General features: G+C 38.8%; 1 protein-coding gene and 1 long non-coding RNA gene across 6 annotated transcripts in view; one reads left to right on the top strand and one right to left on the bottom strand.

Annotated features, from left to right (window-relative positions):
* Nucleotides 1-25,861, bottom strand: part of DARS2 (aspartyl-tRNA synthetase 2, mitochondrial) — a 29,224-nt gene extending 3,363 nt beyond the window's left edge. Inside the window, exons 1-16 of one of the 4 annotated variants that reach the window (XM_055582699.1) lie at nt 25,723-25,861; nt 25,128-25,288; nt 24,386-24,485; nt 23,065-23,131; nt 21,179-21,280; nt 20,693-20,788; nt 19,135-19,258; nt 17,425-17,471; nt 15,166-15,272; nt 14,294-14,363; nt 13,164-13,343; nt 11,773-11,880; nt 8,843-8,905; nt 4,969-5,121; nt 1,253-1,471; nt 938-1,048 (exon numbers count right to left, since the gene is read on the bottom strand). In XM_055582699.1, coding sequence (XP_055438674.1) covers nt 938-1,048; nt 1,253-1,471; nt 4,969-5,121; nt 8,843-8,905; nt 11,773-11,880; nt 13,164-13,343; nt 14,294-14,363; nt 15,166-15,272; nt 17,425-17,471; nt 19,135-19,258; nt 20,693-20,788; nt 21,179-21,280; nt 23,065-23,131; nt 24,386-24,485; nt 25,128-25,248 — 1,668 coding nt within the window. In that variant the 5' untranslated portion in view covers nt 25,249-25,288; nt 25,723-25,861. Of the gene's footprint in view, nt 1-937; nt 1,049-1,252; nt 1,472-4,968; nt 5,122-8,842; nt 8,906-11,772; nt 11,881-13,163; nt 13,344-14,293; nt 14,364-15,165; nt 15,273-17,424; nt 17,472-19,134; nt 19,259-20,692; nt 20,789-21,178; nt 21,281-23,064; nt 23,132-24,375; nt 24,486-25,127 lie in introns of those variants that run through there. The other 3 variants (XM_055582700.1, XM_055582698.1, XM_055582701.1) reach the window with 3 other exon arrangements.
* LOC129653232 (uncharacterized) lies at nt 586-19,344 on the top strand. Of its 2 annotated transcripts, none has more exons than XR_008714994.1 (3): nt 586-737; nt 1,873-1,959; nt 19,142-19,344. It is a non-coding gene; the product is annotated as an uncharacterized LOC129653232 (long non-coding RNA). The 2 variants fall into 2 exon arrangements; XR_008714995.1 differs by lacking the exon at nt 19,142-19,344 and adding an exon at nt 4,057-4,271.
* Nucleotides 25,862-25,949: the final 88 nt, after the last annotated feature.

Here is a 25,949-nt window from a genome sequence, read left to right as displayed (position 1 = left end):
CATCTATACAGACTCTTCTGAAAATTCTGATTAACCCACTCTCCATCAGTATCATTAAAATCTACCCCACCTCAAATACTAAGTGACATAAAATTCTTTCAAATCGCTCTCCTTTTCTCTAGCAGTATCAATATTTTCAGGACTTCCCTAGTAGTCCAGTGGTTAAGATTCTGTACTTCCACTGTAGGCAGCATGGGTTCGATCCCTGGTTGCAGAACTAAGATCTTGCATGCCCTGTGGTGTGGCCAAAACTGCACCCTCCCACCCCCCCAAACAACACAATTTTCAGCCACTTCAGACTGCATCCATTTTGGAGCAGTGCAGTGATTAGGAGGTTGGGAGCTTGGGAGCTTGGGTTCAAGAGCAACCCTGCCTGGGCCTGAATCCTGGCACTGCTTGTTTCTGTGCTATGTGACTTTAGGCTAGGTTCATTAATCTGTTTATCTTTAAAATAAGTAGAATAAGGGTCTTAATTTAAAAAGTAAGTGTGAGGGAACTACCCTGGTGGTCCAATGGTTAAGAATTTGCCTTGTAACACAGAACATGTGGGTTCAATCTCTGGTTGGGGAATTAAGGTCCCACATGCTGCCGAGCAGCTAAGCCCTTGCACCACAAGTACTGAGCCCATGTGTTCCAGAGCCCGTGCCTAATGACGGAGAGTGGGTAACTATAGAGTCCACAGCTAAGCTGACACAAAAGAAATAATTGTGAGGATTAAATGTGTCCATGCATATAAGGTACTTAAACAGTGCTTGACATATAGTAGTCACTAAAAAATACCCATTATTTTAATTTATTTTTCAAAGTCTAACACTAAAGGTAGAGAAATAAGCTGACACTATTCTGTAGCTAGTGAATGCTCCATTCATGACAAATTTTAACAAAACAGACAAATAATAGGGTTTTAAAAAAAGGCCAGGTTAGAAGATGATGTTACCTTTAGTACTGTGGCCAGGACGTAATGCTGAAGCTCTGAATTATGAATTCGGATAGAACCACCTCCTATCTCATTGCCGTTTAAAACCAAGTCATAGTGTTGGCTACGGACCTAGAAGATTCAAAGAGCCTTTGTGTTAGAGAAAAATCTCTGATTTTCTGTTTTGTAGGTTGAAGAAACTGTAGCTACTTAGGGACAATGGCTCAAATCTGACAATTTCTTCTGGGGCTTCTGGAACTGGGTCAGACCATGAAACCTGAAGTTCTCTGCCTTGTTTCCATATTTCCGTTTAATTTGGAAGTATAGCTATCATACCTTGTGGGGCTCAGTGTAAAGAAGGTGAATGTCACTCGGATGGGGAGCAGTAAATGGGTGGTGGGCTGACTCCAGCTCTTGGGGATTTTCCTCCTTGGGAAGGAAGAGGGGGAAATCCACCACCCAAAGGAAAGAGAACAGAGCTGGGTCACGAAGCACCACTCCTCTTGCTTCTAGAAGGTCAGCACACTCCAGTCGTAATTTTCCCATCAAAGAGCACTGCAAACAGAAGATACAAATGTTAACTGCTGTGACAGAACAGGCAGCAAATGACACATGTGGATTCTAAAGCCAGGCCTTTCTCTGAGAGGTGAAAGGCGCTCAGTTGTGTCCAACTCTTTGTGACCCCACGGCCTATTCAGTCCATGAAATTCTCCAGGCCCGAATACTGGAGTGGGTATCCCTTTCCTTCTCTAAGGGATCTTGCCAACCCAGGGATTGAACCCAGGTCTCCCGCATTGCAGGCAGATTCTTTACCAGCTGAGCCACAAGGGAAGCCTAAGAATACTGGAGTGGGTAGCCTTTCCCTTCTCCAGGGCATCTTCCCGACCCAGGAATCGAACCGGGGTCCTCCTGCATTGCAGGCAGATTCTCTACCAATTGAGCTATCCAATTTACAGATGAGACACTCTCTGCCTCTCAGGAGAGAAGGATCTGAGGATGATCTGCGACATTGCTGAGGATGATGGCCACACTCAGCAGATTTGGTGAGTATTTGCTAACACAGTGACTTGAGAACACAGGTACCAGAGCTTGATTAACATGGGTCTGTATCTCAGTTTGGCTACTGACTAACTCCTGTGCACCTTTCCCCATAGTAAAATGGAGATAAAATATCTACTCTAAAGACTGTTGTGAAGATCAAGTCAGATAAGCTCTGTAATATGAACCAGCCATTATGATGAGTATTTCCTTACTGTGCCTGAAGGAATGTGGGGAGGAGCTGATGAGAGGCTGTATAAACTTAACATTCAATAAATGTTGGCCATTATTAGAGAGGCAGTATGGGTTAGAGGTTACATTAAGAGTGTGACTTCTGGAAACAGACTTTGTGGGTTAGAAGTCAGAGTCCTCCACCTCCTAGCTGTGTGAGTGTGAACAAATTCTTAATCTCTGTGCCTCAGTTTTCTTGTTGTTGTGTAGTCACTTAGTCGTGTCCAACTCTTGCAACCCCATGGACTGTATGTAGCCTGCCAGGCTCCTCTGTCCATGTGATTCTCCAGGCAAAAATACTGGAGTAGTGTTTATCTATGACTGATTCATGTTGATGTTTGGCAGAAAACAACAAAATTCTGTAAAGCAATTATCCTTCAATTAAAAAATAAAAGAATACTGGAGTGGGTTGTCATTTATTTCTCCACTCAAAGTTTTCTTATCTTTTTTTTTTTTCCCGCACAACATGTGTAATTCCCTGGCTAGGAATCAAATCCATGGCCCCTGCAGTGGAAGCACAGAGTCTTAACCAACTAGACCACTGGAGAAGTCCAAGTTTTCTTACCTTTAAAATGGTAACAATATCAGCACTTCTCTCAATAGGGTTGGCATGAGGGTTAACTGAGTTAATATACACCAAGTACTTTGAACAGTGCTAGGCAAGCAGAGCGAGCTAACTGTGATAAGTGCTAACTGTGACAGGCAGGCCACTCCTGAGAAACAGCAGTTAGAATAGGAGACACGCTTGCATACGTGCATAGGTCTCACTCTACAGCCTATTCTGACACTTAGATAGCCACACCGGGCACCTTCACCGTGACATATTCAGAATGCTAATGTTAACCCTCATAAATCAGGTTTCCAGTGTTCTCTCGAGGAAGTCCCAGCAGGAATCAGAGCAATACCTTGCTGAGAGGAGAACATGAGCAGTTTTCAGTTCCTATCGAGGAAAAGTTTAATAGTCAAAAGAATCGGCAGCAGGATTTTTAATACAAAATTCCAAATTCTTTTTTAAGAAATGCATTGACACACTGTAAAACAATCATCAATCAACTAAAGTAAGTATTAAAAAAAAATGCACTGACAATAAAATTTGTAATTAACTGGTGAAGCCCCCAGCAAATTTAACAGTACTGGCTCATGGCTGGTATTCAAAAATAATGTTCATAAATGAATTAATTTAAAAAATGACTGTAGTTTCAAAAAAAGTTGTAATTAAATACTTTCTTCACTCTTACTGCAGGGAAAGGGAAGGGTAGATTAACTTAGGCTTGTAGCTGAACCCTGAAACTATTCCTCTGGAAGAAATAATGATAAATAAGCAGAGAACAAATATAAATTAGTAGAATAAACTTGATAAAGTACAAATTAGGCACTATAAAGATATACTATAGGGCAAGAATGACTTTTTATCATGCTTGACAGTTACTGTATATTTAGTATATTTTCTTTCTTTTTCTTGGCTGTGCCATGTGACATCTGGGATCTTAGTTCTCCAACCAGGGACTGAAACTGGTTCCCATGGGGTGGAAGCACAAAGTCTTAACCATGGGGCCACCAGAGAATTCCCTACAGTATATTTTCTTTTTAAGTATTTCTTTTTATTTTTTGGCTGCATGGAACATGGGATATTAGTTCCTCAATGAGGGACTGAACCCATACCCACTACAGGCATAGAGTCTTAATCACTAGCCCATCATGGAAGTCCCCCCCCCGCCCCCCATTATATTTTCAATATTCATGTTTGAGTTTTATACCACACTTTGTATATTTTACAATGAGGGCACAATACAGTCCATAGGGTCACAGAGTTGGACACAACTGAAGCGACTTAGCATGCACACACAAACCACACTTTGTATATTTTACAGTGATCTCTAAAGTTAAATCCACTGTTCCATATATCTCCTGAAGAATGGTGATTTAGCCAGTGTGTGGCAGCATGTAACACCTGCCAGTTGCTGCTCCTGAGGAAAAAGGATTCTGTTTCAGCTAAGTAGGACCAGGAGTGTCTGCCAGCCCAGCAGCCCTTCAGCAGTCTGATCCGTCCCTCCACATTTTCAGAAATGCATTCTGTACAAAAGTTTGGGACTACCAACTTTTCTTAATCTGCTAAACTTCAAAACTGAAAAATTTTTTCACAGTTGTACAATGAGTATCAATAGCCCTCTCTCCACCTAAGTGGCTTTCCTAATCAGCCAAATCTAATCTATGTAAGCAATGCCAATGGAGGCTGGCAGATGATGCAAAAACTATAGGTTTTACATAATGCATTATAAAATGCCAAAAGACATTTATTAATATAAAAACTGGCCTTCTCTATTGGCGCACTGGATAAGAATCCACCTGCCAATGCAGGGGACACATGGAACTTTATCAATAAGACCAGAATCCTGGTCTGGGAAGATTCCACATGCCATGGAGCAACTAAGCCTGTGCACAACAACTACTGAGCCCGAGCTCTACAGACTGCGAGCAGCAAGAACCAAGCCTGAGTGCTGCAATTACTGAAGACTGCATGCCCCAACTGTATGCTCCACAAAAAGAGAATCCTGTGCAATGAGAAGCCCCTACTGGCTACAACTAGAGAAAAGCCCATGCAGCAACCAAGACCCAGTGCAAATTAAAAATCAATAAAATTATAAAATATATATATAAAACCATGCAGAGCAGCTCCATTTTATGAAATTAACAGTCAATTTCAAATATGTACTATACACATAGGAGAAGAGAGGCATCACTCAATACCAACAGCACAGAAGCCTAGAGGTAATTTTCCTTACCGCTTTCTTGTGCTCTCCAGCAGTGAGCAGGACCACGTCCTCCTCTTGGGTCTCCAACAGTTTGATGAGTCCCAAGCCTTGCTCCTCCATTATGAACTTAGCAACTGGAGAATTCCAGTTTTCATTGGTTTTCAGGAATATAGGTAAGACTTCCTGATAAAGAAAAAGACTTACAGTTTTTAAAAAGCAGGGGTGATTTATTTTTCCTGTAGTACAAAGATTTCTTGTCTCCAAAAGAAAAAGAAGAGGTTATCTTGAGATTATCTCTATTTCCTCCCTGATACTAAAGGAATCTAAAAAGTAATCTCACCAAAACGAAAAAAAACAAAAAAAACAAAAAAAAAAAGGAAAGAAGGATGGGAAGGGATGCTAGCAAATAAGAGATTTGTGAAAATTTTTGGCAGGTTGCATGTGAATGAAATAGGAATGACCAAAGAAGCAAGATGAAGGAAACTCTAGCCTAGAGAACACTGGAGAAGCTTCAGCACAAGAAGGAATTGATATGGCCTAACACGTGGATCGGAGAAGGCAATGGCACCCCACTCCAGCACTCTTGCCTGGAAAATCTCATGGATGGAGGAGCCTGGTAGGCTGCAGTCCATGGGGTCGCTAGAGTCAGACCCGACTGAGCAACTTCACTTTCACTTTTCACTTTGATGCATTGGTGAAGGAAATGGCAACCCACTCCAGTGTTCTTGCCTGGAGAATCCCAGGGATGTGGGAGCCTGGTGGGCTGCCATCTATGGGGTCGCACAGAGTCGGACACGACTGAAGTGACTTAGCAGCACCAGCAGCAGCAACATGTGGATACACCCCTATCTTCATCCCATGCAAGGAAGAAGCTCATTTCTGTCCCCTGCCCACCCTGTCCCCATCCTCCAGCGAACAAACAATTAAGGGAAACTGTCGTTTGTTTTTGCTCCCCTCTGTTGCAGCAGGGGCCCCAGTAAAGAATTGCCTGAATTTTTTTTTTTTAAAAAGAAGGAACTGATCTCACCCTGCAAAATTCTGAGGCACAGGGCCCCCGGGAAACAGGCAACCATCTTGCTGCTCACTTGAAAGTAAACCTAACCATTTACAAAGGGCCCTTTAAACAGCTTTTGAAATAGCTCATTCTTAAATATGTATAACTTATAATCACTACACATTGAATAAGCTATAGCATTAAAAAAAAAAAAGACCCTTCGAGGAAAGAGATAATTTAGGAACCAAAAAAACCCTGAATCTTCAAAGGTATTAAAAAAGATACTTTATCAATAAAACCAGAATAAAATGCAAAGAAGCAAGCAAGAACTAATAGGATATAAAAATATGACTACTTAAATTTCAACAAGAGAGCTGAAGAAATCTTCCTGAAAGAATAAAAAAGACAAAATGATGGAAAGGACATGAAAACAAAAGAGACAGGCAAGTTACAAAGAGAGGTCCAACACACAAGTAAAGATGAAAGAAATTAAGCTTCATATTTACAAGGCCCCTCAAGTGTGCAACACACGGAATGTTACTTCCATGTCTTGGTTATTGTCAATAGTGCTGCTGTGATCACTGGGGTGCATGTATCTTTTCAAACTAGAGTTTTCCTCTTTTCTAGAGATATGCCAGGAGTGTGATTGCTAGATCAAATAGTTAACTCTATTTTTAGTTTTTTAAGGAAAAAACTCCATACTGTTCTACATATTGGCTGCATCAATTTACATTCCCACCAACAGTGTAGGAGAGTTCCCTTTCCTTCACATCCTCTCTGGCTTTTATTATTTACATAGACTTTCTGATGATGGCCATTCTGACTGGTGTGAGGTGATATCTCATTGTAGTTTTGGTCTGCATTTCTCTAATAATTGGTCATCTGTATGTCTTCTTTGGAGAAATGTCTACGTAAGTCTTCTGCCCAGTTTTTGATTGGGTTCTTTGGTTTTTTGATATTCAGTTGTATGAGCTGTTTGTAAACTTGGAAAATATGCTCTTGGTGGTCACATCATTTGCAAATATTTTCTCCTAGTCCATAGGTTTCCTTTTTGTTTTGTTTATGATTTCCTTTACCGAGCTAAAGCTTGTAAATGTGGCTAGGTCCCATTTGGTTGTTTTTACTTTTATTTCTTTTGCCTTGGGAGGCTGATCCAACAAAGAATTGCTACAATTTATGTCAGAGAAAGTTTTGCCTATGTTTTCTTCTAGGTGTTTACAGGTGTCATGTCTTATATTTTAAATATTCAAGCCATTTTGAGTTTACTTTTGTTTATGGTGTGACAGTATGTTTGAAGTGTGTTTTTACATGTGACTGTCCAGCTTTCCCAATACCACTTGCTGAAGATACTGTCTGGGTAGTCCATTTTCAATCCACAGAGTTTATACAGTTATGATCAGTGAATATATATAATTCTGTATTCTCCTTTTCTTACAGATCATTATAACCTGAACATTTCCCCTACGTTACAAACTTCAAAAAGGAACTTTAATATTTATTTCCTTAATTCTTCCTTAATTAAGCAACTCCCATATGATTTCATTTTATTCCTGTAAGTAATACTGAGAGGGTAACAGGCAGGAAGGCCAGGGGTCTCCAACAAGTGTCAGACATTTTTCTCTCTCTTAAGCGGCAGGAGGGAAAAAAAACTAGTGATATTTTTTTCCTTCTCTATACAAATTTAAAAGGAGGTTTCTCTTAAAATACTGTGTTGCCATATGACACCTGGTTTCACCTGAAGTTAACTATTCTCAAACCTTGAGATAACCAATGCATTTTTCTATGGAAATGTTTGTCTTAAGCTATGCTAATGTGTTATGCATTTATCCCAAACTCTGTCTTCAAGTCGGTTCACCTCATGGCTCAGAACCTACTTGACAAACCAGTATGTTATACTCAGATATTGTTGCCCTAATCTATGTAAATGAAACTATTTGTATGGTAATCTGTCCTTCTACAAGATTCAAGTTAATCATTTTATGGCCCAGGATGAACCATTTGGTGCCAAGATTATTCCAAAATGCATCTTATGGATGAGGGGCCTGGTACCATTCTGAGTTTTAAGACATTCCTTTCTTTCATTAACAGACTGCTAGTGACTATATAACATCCAGCTGAAGACTAGCAGCTGGGTACTCTTTCTGCCCCCTTCTGATGCCTGTGTCAGAAGCTTTCTCTATCTCCTTTATACTTTAATAAAACTTTATTACACAAAAGCTCTCAGCGATCAAGCCTCGTCTCTGGCCCCGGATTGAATTCTTCTCCTCTGGCGGCCAAGAATCCCGGCGTCTTTTCATTCAACAACAACCTTTCAATACTGTCTGTAAGTGTCCTCATATCCAAGATCCTTCCTTTAAGGTATAGAAAATTACTGACTCAAAGAGCATGACTATTTTTAAAGTTACTGATTCCAAAATGATTGAGGCAATTCATACTTCCAGTGACAGTGTAAGAATGCCCATTTCCTGCTCCTTTTCCTCCAGATTTTAGTGTTACCATTCACCAAGCCAAGATCACAAAGTATATCTAAGGACAGGTATATTCAGAATTTAAAAAAAGGGTATGAGAAGAATAATGAATATTGGCTTTCTTTCACACTAACCATGCTTCATTTAAACCTTGGGCACATTAAACCTTGGGCTTTATTTAATCTTCCCAACTGCATTAAAGTACTATTATTTATTTTAAAAGGCTATGGTTGAAATTTGCATTCTGATTAATGGTAAATTCAACTAAGTTGGAGTCTTGGAGTTATACCCAGGGGTAAGATTAACTCTCAAAAGAAAAAGAAAAAAGTAGAAGACTGATGTGAAATAACAAACCTCAAGACTAATGATAGCATAAGAGTACAAGCAATTAATAGTTAAAAATATTGAATCCCTAAAAGAAAGGAAAAAAGCTGCTCCTTACCTCATTAAAATGGTCAGCTGCAAATTTTCTAATGGACTCAATGTCCTTCCTTTTCAAGTATTTCTGATGAAAGAAAAAGTAAATTCATCAATATGACAGCTTCACAAACATGTCTATGAAATGGGAAAGATAAGATTCAATAAAGATTTAATTTCTATTGTCAAATGACAAAATTTTAAGGCTTGTTTCAGGGTGTATTCTTTCTAATTATGTAGGTCCAATGGAAACAGCTGTGAATGTATTCCACAGAAGACTGTGCATACATAATATGTTCAAAATGTATCTTTACAACTGAATTGTGAAAGATCAACAAAATCAATAAGAAGGCACAGAATTTGATTATTTCAGGTCACTTAAAACTCTGTATATCTTATTTCTTTAAATTATCCCAATGTGTTTCTAAGTGAGACACTATGGCTATCATCATTACTAATACTCATGGAGCTCAGGTACGGGAGATATAAAGAGGTGAAAACATGGCTCATGACCTTGTAGTTTACATGCAGTTCATGACCCTTCCAATCTACCTGGGAAAGAATGGATATACTCAAATTGGGATAAATAATATCAAGCAATATATGTTATACTGAGCTTACCTGAACACATTCAATATATCTGGACTAGAGTATGGGCACCAAATTACTTTCCACTGAACATATGAAGTGAATAAAAAGTAATGAGACTGAATTCTTATACCCATTTTAAATATAATAATATGCTTATATATTCAACTGAGTAGTCTTTCAAAATAGTCATCCTATTCAAAATACATTTGGAATTCCTCTTTCTAAATTATTTCCAAAGCAGATGTGCTAACTACAGAAAAAAGACACGTCCCATTACTAAAGAGCCCATGCTTACCCAACCCAACAATTCTCCTACTCTCATTTCCACTCCTTTTGCTTTTCATAGCTCCACCTCCTTTCTCTTCCTCTGTTATTAATACAATAGACCCCAGAGCCTCAGAAAACCCGAACCAACAAGCAACGGCTATGCTAAAACTGATACAGAACTGGGAGCCTTTGGACAAACTGAGGCTGGAAACAGAAAAATAATCCCAAAGGAAGTACAGAAGAACTTTACATCATTAAAAAGAAAAATAAAAGCGCTAGATCTTGAGAGTGTAAACTCAAATTCATAACGTTTTATCATTCTCTCCTTATAGTTCTAGAGACACTCAGTTCAGTTCAGTTGTTCAGTCGTGTCCAACTCTTTATGACCCCATGGACTGCAGCACGCCCGGCCTCCCTGTCCATCACCAATTCCTGGAGTTAACCCAAACTCATGTCCATTGAGTCGGTGATGCCATCCAACCATTTCATCCTCTGTCGTCCCCTTCTCCTCCTGCCCTCAATCTTTCCTAGCATCAGGGTCTTTTCAAATGAGTCAGCTCTTTGCATCACATGGCCAAAGTATTAGAGTTTCAGCTTCAACATCAGTCCATCCAGTAAACACCCAGGACTGATCTCCTTTAGGATGGACTGGTGTGATCTCCTTGCCGTCCAAGGGACTCTCAAGAGTCTTCTCCAACACCACAGTTCAAAAGCATCAGTTCTTTGGCGCTCAGCTTTCTATATAGTCCAACTCTCACACCCATACGTGACTACTGGAAAAACCATAGTTTTGACTAGATAGACCTTTGTTGGCAAAGTAATGTCTCTGCTTTTTAATATGCTGTCTAGGTTGGTCATAACTTTCCTTCCAAGGAGTAAGCGTCTTTTAATTTCATGGCTGCAGTCACCATCTGCAGTGACTTTAGAGCCCAGAAAAATAAAGTCAGCCACTGTTTCCCCATCTATTTGCCATGAAGTGATGGGACCGGATGCCATGATCTTAGTTTTCTGAATGCTTTAAGCCAACTTTTTCACTCTCCTCTTTCACTTTCATCAAGAGGCTCTTTAGTTCTTCTTCACTTTCTGCCATAAGGGTGGTATCATCTGCAAATCTGAGGTTATTGATATTTCTCCCGGCAGTTTTGATTCTAGCTTGTGCTTCATCCAGCCCAGCGTTTCTCATAATGTACTCTGCATAGAAGTTAAGTAAGCAGGGTGACAATATACAGCCTTGACGAACTCCTTTTCCTGTTTGGAACCAGTCTGTTGTTTCATGTCCAGTTCTAACTGTTGCTTTCTGACCTGCATACAGGTTTCTCAAGAGGCAGGTCAGGTGGTCTGGTATTCCCATCTCTTTCAGAATTTTCCACAACTTATTGTGATCCACATAGTCAAAGGCTTTGGCATAGTCAATAAAGCAGAAATAGATGTTTTTCTCGAACTCTCTTGCTTTTTTGAGAATCCAGTGGATGTTGGCAATTTGATCTCTGGTTCCTCTGCCTTTTCTAAAACCAGCTTGAACATCAGGAAGTTCACGGTTCACATATTGCTGATGCCTGGCTTGGAGAATTTTGGGCATTACTTTGCTAGCGTGTGAGATGAGTGCAATTGTGTGGTAGTTTGAGCATTCTTTGGCATTGCCTTTCTTTGGGATTGGAATGAAAACGGACCTTTCCCAGTCCTGTGGCCACTGCTGAGTTTTCCAAATTTGCTGGCATATTGAGTGCAGCACTTTTACAGCATCATCTTTTAGGACTTGAAATAGCTCAACTGGAATTCCATCACCTTCACTAGCTTTGTTCATAGTGATGCTTTCTAAGGCCCACTTGACTTCACATTCCAGGATGTCTGACTCTAGGTGAGTGATCACACTATCCTGATTATCTGGGTCATGAAGATCTTTTTTGTATAGTTTGTGTATTCTTGCCACCTCTTCTTAATATCTTCTGCTTCTAAAGACACTATTAGACTCTATATGACAAATTACATTTTTATTTAAAGAGAATGTTTCTCTCTGAAGCTTAAACATGCCAATGTTGAACATATTTACTTCCCAAATACAGATTCTAGAGAAGACATAGAACTGGCTCCACTTACTGCTCCTTTATGGATACATATGGCTTTGACAGTTCCTTGGGGTTTACTAAGGGCATCTTGGAGAAATCCAACTTCTGTGTTTCTGAACATGTCACTGATATCTACAATCTGGAAAACAGAAGAGAAGAAGGTAACTCAACGTGAGGTCATTTTTATCACAAAACCTTTTACAAACAAGATTTTAAAGAGGAGAGTAGATCTTAACATTTACAGAGCACATTCATCCAGTGTTTACTGCAGGTTGGGCACCATAAAAATGTTAAGGTACTAATGTATCAGTAATAGTTCATTTCATCTGTACAACAGGAGTATGAGGTAGGCCCTCTTATTATCTCCATTTAATAAAGAGGAGACCAAGGCACAAAGAAATGACTTGCCCAAGATAACACAGCCAGTAAGTAGCAGAGCCAGAATTTAACTTAGGCAGCCTAACTTAGGAAGAACCACCATTTCATGTTACAAAAGAAACAAGGAGTAGTTAACCTGGCTGCTGTAAGCAGGTAGGTAAAACTTTTTCTGTGTTACATTTTTTTCATTATAAGAATTAAGTGCTGCCTAGTTGTGGACCAGGCAGAATTCAGTTTCTAAGGAATCTACACTGAGAACCAAGCTAAATGTCATCAGCATTACAGCAATGAAGAACTGGTGCTCTCTAAGAGGAAATAAAAAGCGGCTTCCTAAGGGAAACTGCTCTGTGAATAAATATTTCCCATGTTTGAGCTCTTTATAGACCAGGGAAAGAGAATAAATAACCCTTAATCATTTGCCTTCCAAGTCCATTTTAGCTTAAGAAAAATTCAAGAGGAAAGAGTAAGTTTTTTTTTCTTTCAAGTTACCATTCACATTTATATAACTAATAACTTGTCAGTAGCAAAAACCTTGCTCTTGAAAATGGATCTTGGAACACACTAGATAGAGAAAAGGTATTGTAATGTTGCTGCTGCTGCTAAGTTGCTTCAGTCATATCCGACTCTTCGCGACATCATAGACGGAAGCCCACCAGGTTCCCTCGTCCCTGGGATTCTCCAGGCAAGAACACTGGAGTGGGTTGCCATTTCCTTCTCTAGTGTATGAAAGTGAAAAGTGAAAGTGAAGTCGCTCAGTCGTGTCTGACTCTACGCGACCCCATGGACTGCAGCCCACCAGGCTCCTCCATCCATGGGATTTTCCAGGCAAGAGTACTGGAGTGGGCTGCCATTGCCTTCTCCGATTGTAATGTTAACATGCTATTATTCTCTCTTGCTGTAGCTGGGTAACAACAAAAGTAACAAGCTAAGGGAACAGCAAAAAATATGATATAACAGTGTAACTGGTTGTAAAGGTTAAAGTGGTTCAAAATTGACTACAGGACCATTTGGGGGCAGAGTCCTGGGAAAAGTGAAGAAAAGTACCTTCATCCCAAAGCGAGTGTCAGGTTTATCAGTTCCATAGCTGGCCAGTGCCTCAGCAAAAGGCATAGAAGGAAAAGGGACCACCAGAGGATCTTTGTCACTGGGCCACGAATACTGGAGCAAGCCCTCAATTAGACTCTGGATGCCCATCTGGTCTACAAAGGACATCTCTATGTCAATCTGAAACCGAAACAACATATGGAAATTAACTTGAAGAGCCACCATATTAATATAGACATACACAGTTATGTATTCCTCTTGTTTCAAATTACCATTGGATTCTGTTCTTACTACGTGGGGGAGCAGGTTAAATATAGTAGTATGTCTATTTTGCGCCAGGCACTGTGCTAATGCTCTACATACATCCAACTGTTAGTTCCCACAGCTATCTCATGGCTGAAGGCTCAGAGAGGCTAAGTGACTTCTGAGTGTGTGCAGTTAAACTGTATTCGATCTTAATGTCTGTCCATCTCTAAATCTTACGGCTTTTGTGCTTCACCTACACTGGTTAATATGATATCACATAGAAACTAAATCATAATAGCTTTGTTCACACTGACTAGATCTGTTAACAGATTAAATATCAACACAAGAAATTGTTGGTTTTAGTGCACAAGAGATTTTTTTAAAAGAACTTTATCATATCATGATCATTGAAACACTTTAGGAATCTGTCCGTCCTTAGTTTATGACCATATTCTTTTTCTTTTAATTTATTTTTTAATTGAAGGATAATTGCTTTACAGAATTTTGTTGTTTTCTTTTTTTTTTTTTTAAATTTTATTTTATTTTTAAACTTTACATAACTGTATTAGTTTTGCCAAATATCAAAATGAATCCGCCACAGGTATACATGTGTTCCCCATCCTGAACCCTCCTCCCTCCTCCCTCCCCATTCCATCCCTCTGGGTCATCCCAGTGCACCAGCCCCAAGCATCCAGTATCGTCAAACATCAAATGGATCAAAAATGGATCAAATGGATCAAAAATTAAATAATTAATGCCTTAACTACAGGTTGGTTTAATTAAATATCTGATAGATAAAATGGAATGAGAAGAAAATATAATTTCTGTCCACATTCTTGGGTGTAGCAAGGCTGAATCGATAAGAGACGAATGAATATAAGTACCTGAGTAAATTCGGGCTGTCTGTCTGGTCTCGAACCTTCGTCTCGATAACATCGGGCAACCTGAAAATATCTACAATTGGAAAATAGCATTAATTCAGTCAGGATTCTAGAAACACACATACACTTTCCCCTAATAGTTCCTGGCAACGCAGGCTATGAAATAATAATAATACTAAAACAACGTAAGAAACTGTAAAATCCTTAATGATGCTCTAACCTAATCAGACATATGGTTGACCCATGAGAAGTTAACTACTCTGTATATTTTCTTAAAAACATACAATGGCACCTTTGGTTGTCCAAATATTAGACTGACACACAGGACAGTCCATGCTTCTTTATATACATACTCTTTTGCTTCAGCCAAACAGAAATACCCACTGCTCCATGAATACACTTGAGCCTTCCTGGGCTATGCTGTTCCAACTTTCATTTTCACCTGCAGAAATGCAGCTCTGTCCCAGAAGGCCTAGATCACAAAGTTTTTAATGATATTCCCCAAAACAATATAATTTCCAACTACTTAATGCAACCAGTTTGCAACTCTCAGCATACTTATTTTTGGTTTACGTCACACTTCGTTTTATTATCCTGTTTTGTCTTATTAGATTCATCAGCTCAAGAGCAAAACCTATTCTTTTTTGTTTTTAACCCCTTGTCCCATCTATTAGCGTAGAGCTTTGTACATAATGGACACCTAATAAATCTTTACATAATAACTGCACATTTTTAGGGTATTTTACAAGTATTTTCCAAACTCTCACACATTTTTGAAACTTCTTTTGAAAGATTAGACAATTTTGTGTTTCCTTTCCCCTCTTTCCCCTCTCTTTTCCTTTTTTCTGACCACTGCTAGCATAAAGAAAGCTCACCTGTCTAGACCACCAACCATCAGAAGCTGCTTAAACTGCTGAGGACTCTGAGGGAGAGAATAAAACTTCCCAGGTTCCCTGGATGGTATTACAAACTCTTTTGCACCCTTTGAATGAGAGAGAGGGAGTGCAGAAATATTATTAAAAAAACATATCCAACAACTGGTAGAAGTCAATACTTCAGTTCCTCAATGAAATCAACTAAAGAGTAAAGTTCCCACAAATGACAGTTCATTTCTTACTCATCCTTCAGTCCCCAAAAGGTTGGCACATAGTAGGCTTTAAATAATATTTGTACATATTAAGTGTAATAATATTTGTACATATTAAGTATACTTAATATTCAGTTCAGTTGCTCAGTCGTGTCTGACTCTTTGAAACCCCATGAACCGCACGCAGCATGCCAGGCCTCCCTGTCCATCACCAACTTCCGGAGTCCACCTAAACCCATGTCCATTGAGTCGGTGATGCCATCCAACCATCTCACCCTCCGTCATCCCCTTCTCCTCCTGCCCTCAATCTTTCCCAGCATCAGGGTCTTTTCAAATGAGTCAGCTCTTCACATCAGGTGGCCAAAGTATTGGAGTTTCAGCTTCAACATCAGTCCTTCCAATGAACACCCAGGACTGATCTTTAGGATGGACTGGTTGGATCTCCTTGCAGTTCAAGGGACTCTCAAGAGTATTCTCCAATACCACAGTACAAAAGCATCAATTCTTTGGCGCTCAGCTTTCTTTATATCCAACTCTAACATCCATAATGACCACTGGAAAAACCATAGCCTTGACTAGACAGACCTTTGTTGGCAAAGTAATGTCTCTGCTTTTTAATATGCTATCTAGGTTGGTCATAATTTTCCTTCCAAGGAGTAAGCATCTTTTAATTTCATTGCTGCAATCATCATCTGCAGTGATTTTTGAGCCCCCCAAAATAAAATCAGCCACTGTTTCCCCATCTCTTTGCCATGAAGTGATGGGACCAATGCCATGATCTTAGTTTTCTGAATGTTGAGCTTTAAGCCAATTTTTTTCCCTCTCCTCTTTCACTTTCATCAAGAGGCTCTTTAGTTCTTCACTTTCTGCCATAAGGGTGGTGTCATCTGCAAATCTGAGGTTATTGATATTTCTCCCAGCAGTCTTGATTCCAGCCTGTGCTTCCTCCAGACCAGCGTTTCTCATGATGTACTCTGCATATAAGTTAAATAAGCAGGGTGACAATATACAGACTTGACGTACTGCTTTTCCTATTTGGAACCAGTCTGTTGTTCCATGTCCAGTTCTAACTGTTGCTTCCTGACCTGCATACAGACTTCTCAAGAGGCAGGTCAGGTGGTCTGGTATCCCCATCTCTTTACGAATTTTCCACAGTTTATTGTGATCCACACAGTCAAAGGCTTTGGCACAGTCAATAAAGCAGAAATAGATGTTTTTCTGGAGCTCTCTTGCTTTTTCGATGATCCAGTGGATGTTGGCAGTTTGATCCCAACTTAGTATTATGCTTTTTGAGATGAATGCCCAATTGTGTTACTAGTTAAAAGTTTTTTTTTTTTTTTAATTTGAATCCTGTTTATTTATTATTTTTGGCTGTGCTGGGTCTTTGTTGCTATGCGGTGGTTTTCTCTAGCTGCAGCAATCAGGAGCTAGTCTCCAGTTGTGGTGTGCAGGCTTCTCATTGCAGTGGCTTCTCTAATTGCAGGGCATGGGCTCAGGGTGCATAGGCTTCAGTAGGTGTGTTGCATGGGCTCAGTAGTTTCAGTACGTGGGCTTAGTTGTTGCGCGGCATGTAGAATCTTTCTGGACCAGCGATAGAATCCGTGTCCCAGCACTGGCAGGCCGATTCTTAACCATTGGACCAGCAGGGAAGTCCAACTAAAAGGATTTTGTGCATCAGTTCCTATGCAAATAATTCTTAATTGCTTATCTAAACTTAAACTATAATTTTATAAGTCCATGGATTGTATAAATACCAGTGTTTGGAAATGTCAGTTCTTAATGAACATGTGATTTAGTTTTAAAGAACCAATTCATTATTGATTGGTAGCTATAAAGCTCAATGGAAAGAAAATGATATAGGATTAAAACATTCTGACTAAAAGTACTAACCCATATTATTTTCTCAACTCTAAAAATACCTAGTTAATGTGACCATCATAAGGCAGTAAAATAAAAGAAACAGAACTAAGGCAATATAAAAGCAAAGTGGTCTAGTTTCGTAACTAGCAGGACATTATTAGTAGGTTGACTTAAGGAATATACATACCCCTGGAGTCCTCTTGAATAATGTTGGTGTTTCTACATCCACAAAACCTAAAAAAGAAAGAAATGTCAGAATTTAATAGATGGGAATTTACCAAATATGAATTTACCAAGTATTGTCCAACAAATCTGAAGCCACCATTTAATTAGGAATTTTGACTGTAATTAAGTTACCGAGCACATTAATGCTGATTTCTACCAGTTTAAGAGGGAAGCTGAAGATTTTCTATTCTGTTCATAAAGTTTGTACTCTTGTCCTGAAATAATTCTGTTGACGGATTCTTGTGTATTGAACTGTTCTGGTTTTCCTGTTCTGCTAGCATAGCAAATATAACACAAATATAGTAGAAAAAAGTCCAGGGCTGATTGAAAAGTCTGGCTTCATTCACATGACATTTCTTCTTCTTCTTCTTTTCTTAAATTTTATTTAATTGGCTGCCTCAGGTTTTAGTTTGGGCATGTGGGATCTAGTTTTCTGACCAGGGATCAAACCTAGGCCCCCTGCTTTGGGAGTGCAGTCTTAACACTGAATCACCAGGCAAGTCCCTCATGTGACATTTCTGAGCTCCCAATAAATGATGTATAAGCATGAGAAACAATTAAGAAAACTTACAGATTAAAACCAAAGGGCTGGTCCACCTCAATGTGATGGACAATATATAGCCGATGTACACAGGCACTATCACCTTGAAAAGTCTGTATTTATGACCCAGGTTCCAAATAGGAAAAGGAGTACGTCCAGGCTGTATATTGTCACCCTGCTTATTTAACTTATATGCAGAGGACATCATGAGAAATGCTGGACTGGAAGAAGCACAAGCTGGAATCAAGATTGCCGGGAGAAGTATCAATAACTTCAGATATGCAGATGACACCACCCTTATGGCAGAAAGTGAAGAGGAACTGAAAAGCCTCTTGATGAAAGTGAAAGTGGAAAGTGAAAAAGTTGGCTTAAAACTCAACATTCAGAAAATGAAGATCATGGCATCTGGTCCCATCACTTCATGGGAAATAGGTGGGGAAACAGTATCAGACTTTATTTTTCTGGGCTCCAAAATCACTGCAGATGGTGACGGCAGCCATGAAATTAAAAGATGCTTGCTCCTTGGAAGGAAAGTTATGACCAACCTAGATAGCATATTCAAAAGCAGAGACATTACTTTGCCAACAAAGGTCTGTCTAGTCAAGGCTATGGTTTTTCCTATGGTCATGTATGGATGTGAGAGTTGGACTGTGAAGAAGGCTGAGCGCCGAAGAATTGATGCTTTTGAACTGTGGTGTTGGAGAAGACTCTTGAGAGTCCCTTGGACTGCAAGGAGATCCAACCAGTCCATTCTGAAGGAGATCAGCCCTGGGATTTCTTTGGAAGAAATGACGCTAAAGCTGAAACTCCAGTACTTTGGCCACCTATGCGAAGAGTTGACTCACTGGAAAAGACTCTGATGCTGGGAGGGATTGGGGGCAGGAGGAGAAGGGGGCGACAGAGGATGAGATGGCTGGATGGCATCACTGACTTGATAGACATGAGTCTGAGTGAACTCCCGGAGTTGGTGATGGACAGGGAGGCCTGGTGTGCTGTGATTGATGGGGTCGCAAAGAGTCGGACACGACTGAGCAACTGAACTGAACTGAACTGAGGGAACTAAATTATGCTTTATGTTACTAAATTATACTCTAGGATACAACACATGGAAATTACTGTTTCTTTCCTTACCATGTAGATTACAGAGATATTCCCGCATTTTCATGACCATCTGGGATCTCAGTCGCAGGTTATACTGCATTTGGACACTACGCAAATCTAAGTAGCGGTACTGCAAACGAAGAGTCTCTGTTTTCTAAACAAATGTAAAGATTTTTATGTTTAAATATGCTTCAAATGTTAAAATATTTCAAATGTTTCAATCATTAAAAAGATATTAACTTTAGACACACACTGAATTTTCAAAAACTTTAGCTCTGTCTTTAGCTTCTACCAGTTGCATATACACCAGCATCCTTAATTCTCACAATTTCTAGGCTTGTTACTAGTACAGATTTTACATTTTTCAGGGAACCACACTTCACTGACTGAAATTTATCTACTTTTCTAAACTTGTATCCATTCATTTCCACCCCCCCCTCTTTTTTTCTTTTTTGACCACACCATGTGGTTTATTGAAATCTCCGTTCCCCAACCAGGGATTGAACCTGGGCCATGGCAGTGAAAGGATTCTGGAATCCTAATCACTAGGTCACCGGGAACTCTCTATCCGTTCATTTTTAAGCCTGGAGTTTGATCTTCAAAAAACAGAAGAAGTAAAGATTTCAAAGATTATTAAAAAATCAATAGCAGAGCCAAAAACAGCCACGACTTTATCACCTGAATGGGAGAAGTGTAAGAAATGAAGGGGACGAGGACGGCACTACAACTATACTAGCGGGGACATAACGAGGAGGTCTGCTTACTTTTTAAGACGGTGAATCTCTGCCTCCCTCTTGTGCTGACAACTTTTTTTTAAAAAGTCCTTTCCCCAGAATAGGTTATTTCTTTGATACTAAAATAGAAATAGAAGAACTGTCTGCCACTTCTCTTTTTAAGAGCTTATAGCTGGGGGAAAACTGTACATTTCCTCCCCCCCCCCCCATAACAAGGTCAACTCTGTACTTACATTGCTTTTTCTAATTAAAATATTAAGTACTGGGAACTCAAATATAAGACAAAGTGGCCATACAATTTAAAAATGTTTTATAGGTTAGTTTACAAATTAGGTATTATACAGGTAGCTATAGATTACTTGTGACAATTGTAGATAATTGTCACAAAGCTGAAAAGTAGCTGGGCTTACATATTCAGGGCTGTCTAGCTTTCTCAAAGAATATCCTAAATTAAAGTAATCATATTTGTATGATTTATAAACATTTTATCATTGTTAGAGGCTTAAACTTAACATGTGCATTGCTCAATATATGCCATTTGGCCATTCCAATGGTAGGTATAAATTTCCTTTCAAAACGTAAAACCATAGCAACAAAAAAACTTGAACAAAATGACACTGAAGTCTTAAAGAGAACCATGTTTCCAACTGTCTGAAAAAACATTCTAGCTTAATGAAATGTTGATATTTAAGAACAGTTTACCAGGACATTATAAAACTAGAAGAATATTCACGACATAGCTATAACAGAATGCTTAATTTCGTAGAAAAACTTTTTCTTAAAATTCCAAAAACACTTTGCTGGTTACCAACATTTTCTAGACACTCTATTTTATTAGTAACAGAGGAGGGCACCTTCATAAAGTCCTTAATTTCAAAGGGCAGCTTCTTGCAGGAATTCAGAAGTTTAGCTGTCTTAACTTTGATTTCAATCTCACCTGTTGGCATTTTCTTAAAGAGAGAGAGAAAAGACCTATTTTAAAACTCATTCAATCAATCATGTACACAATGAATATTTATGAAACGCAAGCATTTATTTACATATGTAAAATGCATGGGGTGCTAATAGTGCATAGTCTAAAACATAAATGTCTGTGTATGACTCTGACGTTCTTATGCGTCTTTGTGGCTGATGAGCTCATTAACAAATGTCTTAACATGCATATTTATTTAGCTGCTTATGTTCGCAGTGATGATTTTTAAATCTGTAGGTTCATCTGTAGAACCTGCAGAGCTTTAGTGCTAGATATCTAATAGATACACAGTCTCTGTTGCTTGAATGTATTGATTGTGCAAATGTACACAGGTAAAACTTAAATAGACAGTTTCTAAATTACTAACTGGATTCTTTTGTCCTGGAGGTCGGGAAATTACTGTCCCAGACACTTGCACCACAGATTCCATGGGGGCTTCACATAAAATCTTCTTCACCGAAGCAGCAGACTACAGAGTAAGAGGGAAAAACAGTTCCAACAAACAAGTGAACTTAAAGAACTCTGCAGCAACTAGATTATGGCTGAGAAAAATGTTAATACTCATAGCTTAATTACCATAAATACCAGGGCTGCCGTTAATGACTTTATTAAAGAATTTGGTTAAAAAAAAAAAAAAGAACTTGATAAATTGAATCCCCATTTTGATGCCATATAACCGAGCATATAAAACTATTAGTTAAGAATTAAATTTGTTTTTCCTTAAGAGAAACTAAGAAGAATGATTAATGCAAACAAGCCCCACATAAAGGCAACTGTCTCCAAATTTTTTTTCCTTAATAGAAAGTAAGAAGAATGATTAATGCAAACAAGCCCCACATACTTGAAAGGCAACTGTCTCCAGGGTTAAACTTAGGGACAGTTAAATCCAGAAGCAATGAAAGACTTCTCCTAGGTTAGCTATGCTCATCTCTGATACCTGAAAGATAACCCATGACTCTTTACTTAATTCAAACATTAACAGCTGAGTAAATCTTATTTTTCCCAGGCATATAAAAATTTGTAAATATGACCACATTAGAAACCAATTGGCCAAGAAGCATGGCGAGAATTCTTTATCTAATTTTAATGGTAATTATTTCTGGAGCAGGTAGTACTTCATATGGCTCAATCTCAAAGGGTACAAACAGATCTACAGTGAAAAGTCTCTCTTCTATCTTTTCCCTCCACCCCTTAATTCCCCTCCTCAATGTTATGTGTCCTTTCAGGTATATTTCGTAACACACACACACACACACACACACACACACACACATACACACATACACACGCCCTTTTTAGTACAGATAATATCACTCTACATGCTCTTCTGTATCCTGTTTTCGTATCTAACAATACAATTTGGATTTTTTCTTGTATTAGTATATAAAGAGCTTCTTCCAGCTTTTCCTTGCTGTGAGGATGTACGTTAATTTTTATACCAGTCTCTTAATGGGGAACGTCTAAGTTATTCCCAACTTTCTTTCAATTAAAAACAATTCAGCAGTGAATAATCTGGTATTATATTTGTGTCATTTTGCATCTATGTTAGTCTGTTTGTAAGATAACTTTAAGATAATTGATTGGAACTGGAATGAATGGTTCAAAGAATATATGCATTTATGATTTTGATATTGCCAATTGCCCTCCATAGTGCTAGTGCCAATTTGTACTTCCTCCAGGAATGTATGAGCATTTATTTTCCCAAACACTGTGTGTTGTCAATCTAATGCATCAAAAATAACAATTCTGTATAATTTTTTTTTTTTTTTGCCATGCTGCATGGCTTGCAGGGTCTCAGTTCTTCAACCTTGGGCCATGGCAGTGAAAGTCTGGAATCCTAACCACTAGGCCACCAGGGAATTCCCCAATTCTGTGCAATTTAATTCACATTTTTCTGCCTATGAGTGAAGTTGGCACATTTTCATATGTCTACAGACATATAAAAAAACAGCCATTTATATCTTCTTTTCTATAGATTTTCTGTTCATATTCTGCATTCTGTTCATATTCTGCATATTTCTACTGGATCACTGGTCTTAAAAAAATGTTTTTATTGATTTGTAGTAGCCTTTAGGTATTAGAGAAATTAGTCCTTTGTCTGTAACATGAATTGTACATATTTTTCCCCAGTTTGTCATCAGTCTTAATGCTGCTTACAGTAGTTTTAACAAAAACCTCAAGCACACTGATCCAACATGCTTTGTTTCAAAGCATCAAAGAAACTTTCAAATAATAGGAGGACCCTTCTATTACCTCATCCTGGGGAATGACAACTTGAACAAGTCCATGGAAATCTCTTAGGACCAGGAAGATATTTTGCCTGATTAATGAAGAAAATGAACATATTAGGATAAAATCTCTGAGACCAAAATTTAAGCAGGCAAAACAAACTAAACAAAAAACCCATGCAATTTCTCACGTTCTTTTTTTATAATAAATACTGTGCTTCATAGCTATCTATATTCATGCAATTATCTATGTAGGTTATTAAGGAAAAAACACTTTTTTCATTTGCAATATCAACTTTTATTAGCTGTATGTACAGCTTACGAATACTATCCAGATGACTTATTAATAAAAAGGCAGATTTTTAAAAATTTTATTAGCTTAAGTCTTTATAAGAAGATTTAACTAAATTTGGAAACTTTCCACATATTAAAATCCAAAAGTAATATTTTAGGATATTAGAGACATCTGATTGGTCATTTTTTTAAAATGCAGCAATATAAAATCTTACCTTTTTCTAAATATAAGACTCAAGGATATGTGTTTGAGCAAACCCTGGGAGATAGTGAAAGACAAGGAAGTCTGGCATGTTGCAGTCCATGGGGTCGACTTAGCAACTGAACACCACCACCAAATATGAGATGCAATCTAAAATTTTCTAAAAGAGGTCTAATACTAACTTAAACCTCTACAAACCATCAAAAGGTCCCCAAATCCCAATATTTTAGCATTCAACCTACATTTCTCACGTTTTTAGTACCAAGAAGAGGTACAGAAAAGGCTCCTCAGATTTTCATTTCAGGAGATAGAAGTCACCAAAGGTATGGGTCAAATATCCACCCAATGGGGACATATTTTTTAGGAAAGACGCAATCTATGTATTTTGGAGCTCTTCATTGTGAATTACTGTGCTATTCACATATGTTCTAGAAATATAGAGCCAAACAACAAAAAAATGGACTCAACATCAAGGAATCATTGTTCATATTTTTAGGCTTTTCTCTACCTAAATTTAGAATAAAATATGCTTTTTTATGCTATTGATGCTTATCAGCTTACCCAATTACTGGTCCTAGGAACTCTTCAGTCTTAGTAAATCTAGAGACATTTCTGTCCTCTGGTGGATCATACTTCATTATTATACCCTTCAACAGATGTTACTGGTACTTACTGAGTGACACTATTTGAGTTTTTCAAAACAAAATAAAACTGAAAACTCAATGACTTCTGAGAATCCTGCAAGAGTTGCAAAGCTTTTATTCTTCTGACGGTTAAAAATTAATAAGGGTTTGAAACTGCCTTGGGAAAACCATCATCATGTGTTCTTACACCACTTGCCTCTATCTACCTTCGGAACTGAATCCATCCACACAAGGTGACTTCTTGGCCTAAGTGAGAAGAACGCAACTCTCCACACGTGTTGGTCCGGGCAACAAAGCTACTGAGTTCTTTTGAAAAAGAAGGGGAAAAAGGCAAGATTAAAAATATATCATTTGCAAATTTCTGAGAATAGACTCTTAAATCATACCATCTTTGGTATTTCATGTCAATGGATAAAATCTAAAGTTGAAGAATGTAATCAATCACTATTAAAATTGCCTGCAAATGTGTCAAAATCCAAGTGAATAACTGTCAATGTAAAATTTTGCCTCCTCTTAAGACTATAAATATTTTTGATCATTCAGTGTTTGCACCGATCTGTTCTTTATAGTGCACATTCTTCCTCAAATGAAGTAAAAGTCCTGGAAATTACAGAAGTTTGTTGGTGCAGTAATTGGTTTTAGTATATGAATCTAGAGTGAAACAGTCACTTGTACACTAGAAAACCCTATTTAAAGTATTCTCAAGTATGCAAGAATATTTTAGGCTTCTTATTTAGGCATCAACTAAATGAATAGACTATTCATGTGATTACTCTACTGGTCTTTTTAAACTTCAGGGGAAAAAATAAAAAAGGAAGAGGGTGAATAATGTGCTTCTACACATAAAGCTAGCCAGTCAAGACTTGTGGGGAAATGGAATAAAGCACTCTGGCTGCAGAGAACAAGAGGCAGTGCTGTTCAGAGGACAAAGTTCCATACTGCATTCACCTGGAATTCTCTGTGAACTCAGTACCAGACTTCGGGCGGCAGAACTCCAGATCAACTGGGTGGTCCTTCTGGTGGGTGTGGATAATTCCCCGCACAGTCGACTTAACCAACAGGAGAACATGTTGGAACCGCAGGATGGTAAAACGCTCAGGAATCTCACGCTGCAGGTGTTGGATGGTGGTCAAAAGTCAGTTTAGGAACTGTAACAAATCCCTTAAAACGCCAGGAGTTCCCACTCTTTTTAATATTGAAGCCCTTGTCCGCTGAACATTCAAATGCTCGTGTAGGTAAACTAGCTAAATCTGCAAAGTCGTTGGGGCCTTTGGGGAAAGTGAGTAGGGTAAAGATTTTTTAATACCCTTTCCCCCTTCTCAATGCATCCGTTTGCACTTCTATTAACAAAGGTAGGCCAGAAGCGACAAGCGAATGACTCCACACAGCAGCGCAAGGCGGGATACCACGACCGTGCAGAGGCAGCAAGGGGCCGGTCAGCAGGCGCACGCCCTTCCCGTCTTTCCACGCTTTCCTGAAGGTTCCCTTAGGCAGAACCGGAAAACAGGGAAGAAATCAACCCCACATTTCAAATCTCCCAAACCTGTCGGCCGACCTCTAGTCTTCAGAAGGAGGAAGGCAAGCAAATCCACAATGTTTTTAGGAACTGGAACCACACACACATGCCCCTGAGCGCCATTCACTCCTTAACCCACCCCGCGACGAACCAAAATTACGGTAGAAGGAGTCAACCAATCAGAGCGCGGGGGAGGAGGCAGGGTGTAGTCGCAGCCATATTTACTACGGGAGGAAATTGGAAGGAATGCTTAA

The sequence above is a fragment of the Bubalus kerabau genome, chromosome 5 (assembly GCF_029407905.1).
Source record: "Bubalus kerabau isolate K-KA32 ecotype Philippines breed swamp buffalo chromosome 5, PCC_UOA_SB_1v2, whole genome shotgun sequence".
Lineage (NCBI taxonomy): Eukaryota > Metazoa > Chordata > Mammalia > Artiodactyla > Bovidae > Bubalus > Bubalus kerabau.
Note: the sequence above shows the minus strand (reverse complement) of the source record. Positions and strands in the feature narration are given on the sequence as shown.